General features: G+C 35.2%; 1 protein-coding gene across 1 annotated transcript in view; it reads left to right on the top strand.

The window, feature by feature from the left end:
* Positions 1 to 388: 388 nt before the first annotated feature.
* Positions 389 to 12,229, top strand: part of si:dkey-225n22.4 (collagen alpha-1(XXI) chain) — a 42,429-nt gene continuing 30,588 nt past the window's right edge. The window contains exons 1-16 of the mRNA XM_058765944.1: positions 389 to 493; positions 590 to 720; positions 2,150 to 2,707; positions 4,138 to 4,303; positions 4,518 to 4,743; positions 5,351 to 5,524; positions 6,363 to 6,440; positions 7,416 to 7,427; positions 7,514 to 7,609; positions 7,695 to 7,748; positions 7,839 to 7,892; positions 8,918 to 8,971; positions 9,240 to 9,293; positions 9,758 to 9,805; positions 10,551 to 10,604; positions 10,703 to 10,756. Of these exons, the coding sequence (XP_058621927.1) occupies positions 492 to 493; positions 590 to 720; positions 2,150 to 2,707; positions 4,138 to 4,303; positions 4,518 to 4,743; positions 5,351 to 5,524; positions 6,363 to 6,440; positions 7,416 to 7,427; positions 7,514 to 7,609; positions 7,695 to 7,748; positions 7,839 to 7,892; positions 8,918 to 8,971; positions 9,240 to 9,293; positions 9,758 to 9,805; positions 10,551 to 10,604; positions 10,703 to 10,756 (1,815 nt within the window). The 5' untranslated portion in view covers positions 389 to 491. The remainder of the gene's footprint in view (positions 494 to 589; positions 721 to 2,149; positions 2,708 to 4,137; positions 4,304 to 4,517; positions 4,744 to 5,350; positions 5,525 to 6,362; positions 6,441 to 7,415; positions 7,428 to 7,513; positions 7,610 to 7,694; positions 7,749 to 7,838; positions 7,893 to 8,917; positions 8,972 to 9,239; positions 9,294 to 9,757; positions 9,806 to 10,550; positions 10,605 to 10,702; positions 10,757 to 12,229) is intronic.

Below are 12,229 nucleotides of genomic sequence, written 5' to 3'. Positions count from 1 at the left end.
TTAGGGTGCGTCTGTTGGACGTATAAATCTTGCAGGAGTTTATAGAGGAATGTAAAAGTTTGGGTAGGGTTTTCGTTTTAAATTTGAACATTTTTGAATAAAATATGAGTGGTGCAAAAGTGACCAGCAAGATGTTGCATTGCTAGATGGCTGCTGCACTCAAAAATGATACTAGAATAATAATAAACCACTAATTATTTAATGATTTTCTTTCAAGATTATTTTTCAACATCATACAGAAGTCATTAGTTACGAAACGTAGCTAGGCTGGCTTTAGGAACATGGGACAAACGTCTCCTAATATAATGATGCAATTCAACAGGCCTTTCCATTATTCTGTAGTAAATGCTTAATTTCAGAAGTAATTACTTGATTGTATCTGCGAAACCATCTCGACACCCCTGTGGACATCTGTGCACTGATCTGATTAGTTTAAGTGAGCGTGTAACATCAGAGGTATAATCAAATGAAACAGCCATCTTTAAGTAATTATGTAAGAAAGCCGATTCTTAACTGTTTAGAATAATTATAGATTGTGGTGTTGCTCTGCATCCAAAACAAACACATTTTAATATTCTTCATTTAACAGGGATCTGAAGAATAACATTTTAGGGAAAGGACTGGAGCTTTGGTTGGGAATGTCGTGGATTCTGAAGTCTTTCTCAGCACTGCTGTTCCTGATGTACTCACACGCCGCAGAGGACGATGATATTCGAGCGGGTATTGCCAGTTTCTTATCCCTTTTTTATTTGAAGTGTGAAAATCAACTATGACATCTAAATGGGCAATTGATATTTTTAAATAGAATATTGAATTAATATTTTTTTTATCCATGCACATCATAATCTCTAATCAAAAACATTATCTCCCCCTCACAACTACATCTCTTCTGTGATGATGTGTGGGCAATATTCCCTCCACTCCACTTTTCAAGATGCATGAGGTTTTCAAAAGTGAGTGAGGTGCCAAAATAGGCAGTATTTTAAATCGTTATAGATGTGTTCCAAAATCATAAAGGTAGATCCAGTTTTGCTCATAAGTTTATATACCTCTTGCAGAATATGCAAAATGTTAAGAATTTGGTAACACTTTATTTTGATAGTCCACTTTAGACATTATACTAACTATAAGTAACTTTGCAACTACATGTCAATTAATTCTCATTAATTTGCAACTACATGTCTACTAACTCTCAGAGTAGACTGTTAGGTTAAGTTTAGGGTTAGTAGAATAAGTTGACATATTCTTGCAAAGTTTCTCATAGTCTGTATGTTGTGGACCCATCAAAATAAAGTGTCTGAAGATATTAAGCAGACAGTCTACTAATACTCTAATGACTGCTAGTTGACATGTAGTTGTCACTTACTGTTGGTAGAATGTAATGGACTATCAAAATAAAGTATTACCAAGAATTTTAACAAACCAAGAGGGATCATGAAAATTGCATGCAATTTATTTTTTATTTTTTTCAAATTTATTACTGTCCCGAGTAAGCTATTTCACATAAAATATGTTTATATATACTCCACAAGACAAAATAACTTAATTCATAAAAATGACTCCATTCGAAAGTTTACATACCCTTGAATCTTAATACTGCGTTTCGTTACTTCGATGTTCCACGATAGCTTTTATGTTTTGTGATAATCGTTGATTAGTCCTTTGATTGTCTTCAGCAGTTCAACTGCCTGCTGTTCTTCGGAAAAACCCTCCAGGTCCTGTGAATTCTTTGGTTTTCCAGCATCTTCTGCATATTTGAACCTTTTCCAACAGTGATTGTATGATTTTGAGATCCGTATGTTTCAAAAACTGAGTGACTTACACACAGCTATTGCAAAAGTTGAAAACATTTACTGAGGCTCAAGAAGGCAGGGGTGTGTAAACTTTTGAATTAGATGATCGGGGTAAATCGTACTTATTTTTTCTTCTGGGAAACATGTAAGTATCTTATGTAGCTTCTGAAGGGCAGTACTAGTTTCTGTCCATCTAGTGCATACAGTATAGCATTCCGTTATGAAGTTACAGTTTTGTTTGGTTCAGTAGGTTTTGAAGGAGAATCTAAATTTGAAGTGTAACATTTTGAGCTTTATATATTCTTTAATATTCTGTGGTATTCAGTTCTATCCTAGTTCTTATCCTCATTTTGCAGGCTGCAGCACTGCTGTCAATGACTTGGTCTACATCATGGACGGCTCCTGGAGTGTGGGAAGTGAAGACTTTGAAACAGCCAAGCGCTGGCTAGTCAATGTCACCAGTGGCTTCGATGTGAGTTCGCACTACTCGCAGGTGGGCGTAGTACAATACAGCGACACCCCAAGGTTGGAGATCCCTCTCGGTCTCCACAAGACCACTCAAGATCTCATTAAAGCCATTGAGGACATTAGCTATTTAGGTGGCAACACGCAGACGGGCCGTGCCATCAAGTTTGCAGTGGACCACGTCTTTGCATCTTCACAACGAAGTGAAGTGAAGAACCGCATTGCTGTAGTGGTGACTGATGGAAAGTCGCAGGACGATGTTATGGACTCTAGCGTCGAGGCACGAGCACAAGGGATTAAAGTGTTTGCGGTGGGCGTCGGGACGGAGATCACCACATCAGAGCTGGTGACCATCGCCAACAAGCCGGAGGGGGAATACGTGCTGTATGCGGAGGACTACACCAATATCGACCGCATCCGTGATGCTATGGAACAGAAGCTGTGCGAGGGTGAGATTTGCATGCGTGTGAGACTTCCTATAAACATTCACCACATTAAAACTAGGTTTTGGCATTACCAATCCACTCCTGGGCGTACAGTTCTATCAGGATCTTAAAAGAACAGTGAACCGTTAAAACACCACAGTCCATTCATGCCCAGTGACAGGGAAAGCCACAAAGCGCGTGGGCCAAACCAGCGGCATGATGCCATGGTAGGGAGGAACTGTGGGGGAGTGGTAACAGGAACCAGATGTGGCTTTACCCAGTGCCAATGCAGCTGGCAGCTCTGGTTTGGACAGATAGTTGTCACTAGAGGCAGGCGTGCAGTTTCTCAAACATACACCTTGTCATTTGGCACAAAATGGGTCGGTGCAAGGTGTCAAAGGTACAAAAGTGGTACTCATGTAGGTAGGTTCCCCCCAAAAAATGACTTACCATCATTATATCATAATCTTTTGTCTGTGAAACACAAAAGCAGTGTTGGGGGTAGCACATTACCAGTAATGCGAGATTCGTAATCAGAATACCTTTTTCAAGTAACTAGTAAAGTATCGCATTACTTTTAAATGTACAACAAAATATTACTTTTTCAAAAAAGTCATGTAAGTTACTTTGTTTTCCCATGTATTCACTGACAGCTCTCCTGTCCCTGTGTTTAGAGATATCGGGAGTAAGTGAAGAGGCAGAATCATTTCCATCAGCCTGAGGCTTATTCATTTCACTTTTGGAGTGAAAGAGTTTTTACAGTTGCCAAAAATAGAACATTTTGATCTTTTATTATTAAAAAACAAATAAGCAAGGCCATCTCAGGTGACAAAAAAGTAATGGAATAGCAATGTAACACATTAATTTACATAAAAATTATGTAAGTAATGCAATTAGTTACTACTTTATGGTAAAAAAGCAACACTGTAATGTATTACTTTCCATAAAAAACTAAGTAACGCAATTAGTTACTTTTTTATGAAGAAACGCAATTCTGTAAAGCATTACTTTCCATAAAAAAATTAAGTAACTCAATTAGTTACTTTTTTATGAAGAAACGCAATACTGTAAAGAATTACTTTCCATAAAAAAAATTATTAAGTAACTTAAATTAGTTACTTTTTTATGGAGAAACGCAATACTGTAATGCATTACTTTCCATAAAAATAATTATTAAGTAACTCAATAAGTTACTTTTTTATGGAGAAACGCAATACTGTAATGCATTACTTTCCATAAAAAGTAACTAAGTAACGCAATTAGTTACTTTTTAAAGAAGAAACGCAATGCATTTCTCTTTTAAAATTTCTTAACACTGCAATTGTGCTCATTCACTCAAACTTACCTGCCTGTAAGTTTCTAGTAATCCCGAAGACCTTGACCCTTATGATGCAATTTGTGTGTGTGTAATACGTTTGGTAATGTGTTTTGATGTTAAATGTGTTCCTCTGCAGAATCTGTATGCCCCACACGTATTCCTGTGGCTTCTCGTGATGAGAAAGGCTTTGAGCTGATGTTGGGCATGAAGATCCATCAGAAAGCAAAGAAGATACAGGGCTCATTAGTGTCAGAGGGAGCGTATCTGTTAGACAAAAGCACTGACATTACTGAAAACACAAGGTTGGTTTTAAGCCTAATGCTAATTTTGATAATCATAAAGATTTAAGATGTGTTTAATATGCAATTATTGGCAGTTCTGGTTTTTAATCACTTTTTAGAGCCTCCAAAATTTTTTTTTTTTTTTTTTTTAATTGATGGTTTTGATTATGCAGTATGTTGCAGAATTATATACTGCAATATGTCTGACTAACGCATGTTTTAAATTTGTTTGAAGGGAGATTTTTCCCGAAGGTCTTCCTCCCTCCTATGTGTTTGTGTCGACTCTGAGGCTGAAAGGGCCTTCAAGTCGGGAGAAGCTGGACTTGTGGAGGGTGCTGTCTAAAGACGGACGGATTCAGGCGGCTGTCACACTCAACGGACAGGACAAATCTGTCATCTTCACTACCACAAACACGGTTAATGAGGAACAGATAGTTACTTTTGATGCACAAGCCACTGAGGTGAGTGAAATCTACCAGCAACTTCTAGAACATTCAACTTTTATACAAATGTGAATTGCTGCATTTTGTCATTAATCATCCTTAAACTAATGCAACAGATCTAGCTACTTAAACAGAAGTTGCTCTTCTGAACCACGCACCCGTTTAGACAGCGAAATGTAGAAATAAGCTGCTTTATGACACGTTTCCTTTTAAAACTGTGACTTGGCTGTATTTGTGCAATTTCCTGTTCAAAATCCCATTACGCGTTTTCCACTAAAGCTCCTCACTTATACATTTAAATACTACAAATTCTCAGAAATGTTTTCATGTTCTCTGTTCCAGCAATTATCATCTTGTACCTGTTCCATGTCTTCTTCTGCTCTTAATGCCAAAAGCAAATGGTTTTGTGTGATGTTTTGTGTGCAATTGAGTCTTGCCAAGAGCCAGTTTCCTCCATCACAGCGCCTCATTCATGCAGAACAGCTTGGTCTGGAAATTTGTCAGACTCTTGTGACATTTATGTCAAATGAAATAATTATTTGTGCACACCTTAGTCTATATTTATCTTTTCAATGTGCCTTCAGTCACCACAAAGCCATTTCTCAAAGTCTGAAACGTCCCGCAGGCTCTTTTTGATGGACGCTGGCACCAGCTGAAGGTTCTGGTTAAACCCAGACGTGTCTCCTGTTTTCTGGATGACCAGCAGATCCAGGATGAGGCTCTGGATGCTGTGGTGCCCATCTACATCAACGGGAAGACTCAGATCTCCAAACGCTCTGGCTCTGACGCTTCACTTCCTGTAAGCAGCTTCCTGTGGTATAACTGAACACTGGATATTACTGGCAGCCAACTGTACTTTACGTACAGTATGGATCAGTGCTGGGGGTAACACATTACAAGTAACGCAAGCTATGTAATCAGATTACATTTTTCAAGTAACAAGTAATATTCTTTATTATACTTCTCTATTGTTTTTGTATTCTACCTATTTGTTTTCTTTTTATTATACAACTAACAAAAAACAAAAAACACATTCAGCGTTCCTCACAATCAATGAACTCAGAATATTATACAAACCTGCAATATTTAAATACGTTAAATAAGACAAATATCCTTTATGTATTTAATCTCATTTTACTGACCTTCGATGATCCAATTCAACCATACTAATAAACAAAAAATGACATATTTGAGTTTTATTTGAGTTATTGCTGAATAGAGTTGATCTTTCTTCTCCTCCTTTCTTGTACAAGAAGAACTTTTTATATTAAAAACAAACAAGCAAGCCATGCCCAGATTTACAAAGTAACTCAAAAGTAACGAAATGCATTACTTTAGTTACTTTTTATATAATGTAATCAGTTACTTTTTTAGGGAGTAACACAATATTGCAATGCTTTACTTTTAATAGGAACTCTCCCCAACACTGATATGGATGACCACAGTCATTTCTGTGCGGCGGTTTTTATTTACAGTGCAGATGTCTTGTAGTCGTTTGCCACTTTTGCTTAAAGAAACTACTAACATCACACAATAGTGATTGATATACACATCACAGCTCAATCATCTGTTTATTATAATTGCTGTTTAGAGAAACCTAAATGTTTTTTTTTCTCATTTCTCATTGACCACCGCAGACAGAACTCCAGAAACTGAGGCTTTATTGTGACCCACAGCAAAGTGAGCGAGAGACAGCATGTGAGATCTACTCTGTGGTAAGAAAACAAAACACAACGGTGTTACCTTTGACTGATGTGGGACTTGGTCTTTTTTAATATCATAAGTACTTCTGACCAACGATTCCTTATTAAAAACTGAAAAATCTGTTAAATATCTTGAATAGGCTATACACTTTTGTAATGGTAATCATCAGCAGGTAATATAGCACATCAGATAAACCATGAGCTCCAGTCTTGTTAAGCAATGATATGTTTCTGTAGACTTCATTTAAAAATTAAGAAATGTAAATAGAAAAAAAACAAACACAAAAACCAAAAACCAAAACCAAAAATGGTATTTTACAATGGACACTTTTCACAGCCTGTGATGATACATTTAAACTGTTTTTAACATTGTAATGTACATTCATAACACTGTGCTTTATTGAAATTCCTTTTCACCATGGGATAAAAACATAAAAAGGTAACTGCATGTTTTATTTCACAATTCTATTTTTTTCCTTATAATTCAGAGAAATAAAAGAAGTGTAATATAAAGTCAGAATTGCAAGATATAAACACGTAATTCTGAGAAGAAAAGTCTGAGACAAAAAGGCAATTTTATATATAAAGTCTTCCGTATACTTTATGTTTTCTTGTTAAATTACACAGATCTAGTTAACGCTGCTGCGCGAGGGTTTCTTAACTTATTATTAGGATCTTATTTAGTAATGTTAGATTTACTGCCACTGCTTATTTAATTACATGGCACACACACACACACACACACACACACACACACAAACAGTTTTCAAATGTCTTTAAAAAAAAAAAAAAATTGTAATGTTTTGATTCATCTGTAATTTGGTTGGTTTGGTTCAAGACACTTTATTAAAGAAATGCACAGGGCAAAAACACTTCTAGAAGCAATGCAGCTGAAACATGTTTAAGATCCACTACAGGCTGAAAGACTTTGAGTCTACTCCTCTGCAGACAGATCTAACTCTTCTTATTCTCCTTGTTGTTTTACAGGATGATGAACGGGTAAGTTAGTGTTTGATTGTTTCTCTCACAAATTTACTGTCGTTTGATAGGATTTATGTGATATCAGTTCGTGCGGCTCTTTCTAGTGTCCCCTGGATCGTGAGCCCACGAATGACACTGAAGAAGATTCCTGCGACTGCAGCGAGGGCCAGCCGGGGCCACCAGGACCTCCAGGACCCAGGGTCAGTCAGGATCTCCTCATTCCTGTTTAACTGCGTACAGTCACTTCTAAGATGGTTATTTACAGCCAAAGTCTGATCTCAACAGGGCTTTCGTGGCGAGAAGGGAAGGGAAGGACCTCCGGGCCCAGATGGTAAGACTGTGAGTAAACCCCATATATTCAGGATATGTGCATTTTCCTGGCTTTTATGTGTGAACTAGGCTTATTAAATATGTGCTTTGTCAATAAAGGGACCCCCAGGTTCAAGAGGAGAGCCAGGAGATCCAGGTATATCTGGAGAAAAGGTGAGATGTTCTTATGGTTTGAATCCATTGCTAGGGCCCTGTGATTTCTGTGATGCAGAAAACAAGGACAAAATTGTATCATTCAGACATAAAAATGGAATTTACTGTATAACACGGAATGTCATGGAATTTAAAAATTTAAGATTAGATCAGTGCAGTTAAATCAAATGGTGATATGAACTAGTGTCTGTGGCTATTAAACCACAAAATGAGGACATGAACACATGAACTTCATCTCCAGAGCTGCTCCGAGAGTCACTTCAGCAGCATTTTACTTTTAATTTGAGAAAAAAATAAAAATTACATAAAAACTATTGTCATATCATATACACAGAGAAACGTAAAGGTCTTCACAGCAACCCCTCAAAATGAAGGTTTGAAGACTTTTGTGACAGAAATATATTACTATTTTACAGTAGAATGAACATCTCAATGTAATAATACTACTAAATAATAAAAAATAAAAAAAAATAATTTTTTTTCAATGTTTTAATTTTAACAGTAAACCTCTGTTGTGCATCTTTGTTTTAAAAAAAAAGAAGAAATTGTTTTTTAATTTGATTAAAAGATAAATTAATGTTTCATGCCTTCATTTGATTACCAGAAAAATGTTAATACACAACACAGAATTTCTAAAAATAAAGTATTGTGATAATAATAATAATAATAAAGTAATAAAATGCAATTAAAGTATTAAGATGGAATCCAGAAAAAAAAAAATGGAACACGTAGAATTTGGTAAAAAAAAAAAAAAAAAAAAAAAAAAATGGAACTTGAGAAATTTTTTTTATAAAACATTTCTTAGTGCCCTAAAAATGTAATTATTAATTTTTTTTTATTAATAATTGTTACATTGTATAGGTTTCATGATTTAAATTAATTAGACATGCTTTTTCATTACTAAAAATAATTTAACCATTAAAATTAAAATCCAGAAAAATTAAGTTGGAAAAGAAATAATGGATTTCATAGGGCTTCATCTCTTCAAGAAGAAAACCTTGTGTTTTTTGCTTTCTCTTACTTAGGGTGATGTGGGTCCACCGGGGCTGAGAGGCGATCCAGGACTTCAGGGTTCAAAAGTGAGTCTTTTATTGGGATAAATAGAAAAACATAATCACTACACACTAGCAAAATAATCATTTTAGGAAAGCAAGCAGATACGTTTAGATGCTCATTCTCAAATTTAGATGAAACAGCCATTTGGCAGGAACAGAACCTCTTCCCACTTTGGTGGAGCGTGATGTTCTCAATCTAGCATCCTAATTACCTAATTTTTAGGTGTAATTCAGTGAGCAGACTCTTTCCTTTCCTTTATTGCGAGTCACATTCGGTCTATTTTATTTCCAGGGTGACCGAGGAGAACAAGGGTTGCCAGGGAAACCGGGGCCGCCAGGACCCACGGTAAGAGCTGGAATAATTGGAGCCTCTTTCCAAAGCCTCTGCCAGGCCTGTGCAAACCAGCGCTTCCCTGTGTAAACGGCTCAATGCTTCCTTTATAAGTGTTTGACAGAGGAAGAGCCTGACAATTGCCATCAAACACACTGGCCACAAATGCATTTGTTTATACAAACTACACACAGCAAGTGAAGAAGAGCCCAATGCATTCCTGGAGACAAACACAAACACAAAGACTTGTTTGTGTAAAACATTTTGTGCATTTACATGCACTGGTTATGCTTAGTAAGCCAACAACTATTTTCCTTTATTGCCATAAAGTTATAAACGACTTAAGCATAAACCGATTGAGATTGTTGTGGTTTTCTTACGTTGCTAGGTCATTGGTTTGCATTCAAACCGGTTTATTTCAATAAGCTGTTTTTGATAGTCATCAGCACATATGGAAACTAATGGTCTTTTTGTTTCAGGGAGCATCAAAACCAAATGTTGGTACAGTTGGATTGCCAGGAAAAAAGGTAATAATATTTATTAATGATAGATTATTTCACTCCAAAATCAGAGGAAACAAATAATAAATTATGCACAACTTTAATTCTCATTGTTAAATCAAATGGTTATCGTCGTAACTTAAACTGTAAAGTGCATACATTATTGGTAATATTTGTTGTACTTCCTTTTGATTATTGCTTATTCAAATACAAACTTATTATATTAAATTTTTTCACTGGACCACAGTAACTTTTTCCGCAGCTCAAATTTACAGTAAAATACTGTAATTTGATTTTACATTATTATTATTGTTATTTTTTTTAATACAGTGATATTACAATAATCACCTTTTAGAATAATTCAGGGAAATTACTCAAAAGTAAATATCAAGATGCATTACAGCCATGACATTTTGGGAGACGGTAAAGGCACATAAAGACAGTTGATAGTGACAATTAAAGGGATAGTCCATCCAAAAATGAAAATTTTGCTAAAAAGAACCAAAGCCAAAGGGAACCAAAACATTTTGTTTACCATCATTCTTTAAAGTATCTTCTGTTATGTTCCACAGAATAAAGAAAGGGTGAGTGAACGATGACATAATATTCATTATTGGATGGACTATCCCTTTAAATGTCATTCTAATATAGATAGTAAACAGTAATACATACTACTATAAATAAACAAGCAGCGAAAAGCCCTTATTCATAAATTGTAAGCTGTCAAAACAGGCATGATATTAAACTTCACCTGTATTTTTAACCCTAACAGGGAGAGCAGGGGGGGAAAGGAGAACAAGGACCTCCTGGAGAGCCTGGTCCAATGGTAATGTAGTGTGATGTTATATGATTTGCCAGAAACGATATTTGACCAGACGGTATCCTCTAAAAATGTGGTCCTGAGAAACTCTTGTGTTTCTTCAGGGGAAACCAGGACTCGCTGGAAACGATGGAGCAGCCGGCCCTGCTGGAGCAAAGGTCAGTCTGAGTGTTTAATGACAGTCACTGACTCTCGTGACACTGCCGGTGATCGTTACTGTCAAAGGCTTGCTAATTTGATTTAATGCATTTCATGTGATTATTAATGCACAGATATTTATAGGTCGACATTTGTCAGGCGTGGAAGTCAGGAGAGATTAGTCATTAATTACATTTATTAGTGTGGAAGTACTGTCATGTTCAGTTATTCAGCGTGACACTTCTGCGTTATAAAAAGAGAGATTTCCAGCATTAATACACATAAAAAAGTGAACAAAAAGAGAAAAGTTGCCAACAGCGTGTCAGAATAGCTAAGAGTGTGACATGCTAAACTCATTTGTATTTTTAGATCTGTATTTTTTTATATATTCGTGTTTTGTGTTTGTGGATTTTATTCAAATGATTTATTTATTCATTTTTTTAACACAGCCCAGCATTATAAATAAATAAATAAAATAATAATAATAATAATTCTGCTGCTTTGCAAAAAATGCCTAATATTACTTAATTTGATGATACAATGAGTTAAAAATATTAATAAACACCTTCCATCATGTACTTTTTTTTTCCCACAAAACAAGAATTAAGATTTTTCAAATTATATTTAAATATCAGCTTTAATGCACTTGTCAAAATAACAAAATCAAATATCAGAAAGTGACATTTGTTATTGACAAAATCATTTAACTTACAATCTGCAAAGGAGAGGAACAATATTTTTAAAAACAGTAAAAGCTAATAACATCTGGATCATGTTGGCATCTTCTGTCATTGGCCATACAGTAAATCTGACCTTGAAATCAGGACTAGAAATAAAATAATGTCATGCATGTGAAAATGGACCAAGAATTGATCAAATAGTTCAAAAGGCTCAGATTCAGACAGGAATCATGTTTGTGATGTTTTCTGCTGATTAAGGAGCATACAAAACTTCTTCAACACACAAATGGTAGTCGAAAGCAGAAATACCATGAAATGCACCATAATTTGGTACTTTCTTTTTAAATCAGCACATCATATTTAATAAGAAATAACTGTTGGATTTCATCCAGCAAATATGAGGTCTGTGCATAAAAACAAACAAACAAAAACAAAAAAAACAAACATTTTAGTATTATTATAAAAATATTTTTTATTATATTATTTTTATTAATATTTTGAATTAATTTAATATTTTCAGTTTTCATTTTAATTATTTTTTATTTTTTATTTTAACCACTAATTTATTCTTAATTTTGAAACAATGTCCACAGTACCTATATACGTATATGTGACCCTGGACCACAAAACCAGTCTTGGTTGTAAAAAGTGTAAATTTTCCGAAATTGAGATTTATACATCATCTGAAAGCTGAATAAATAATCTCTCCATTGATGTATGGTTTGTTAGGATCGGACAATATTTGTCTGAGATACAACTATTTGAAAATCTGGAATCTGAGGGAGCAAAAAAAAAAAAAAAAAAATTAGAAAA

Source organism: Onychostoma macrolepis, chromosome 24 (genome assembly GCF_012432095.1).
Source record: "Onychostoma macrolepis isolate SWU-2019 chromosome 24, ASM1243209v1, whole genome shotgun sequence".
Lineage (NCBI taxonomy): Eukaryota > Metazoa > Chordata > Actinopteri > Cypriniformes > Cyprinidae > Onychostoma > Onychostoma macrolepis.
Note: the sequence above shows the minus strand (reverse complement) of the source record. Positions and strands in the feature narration are given on the sequence as shown.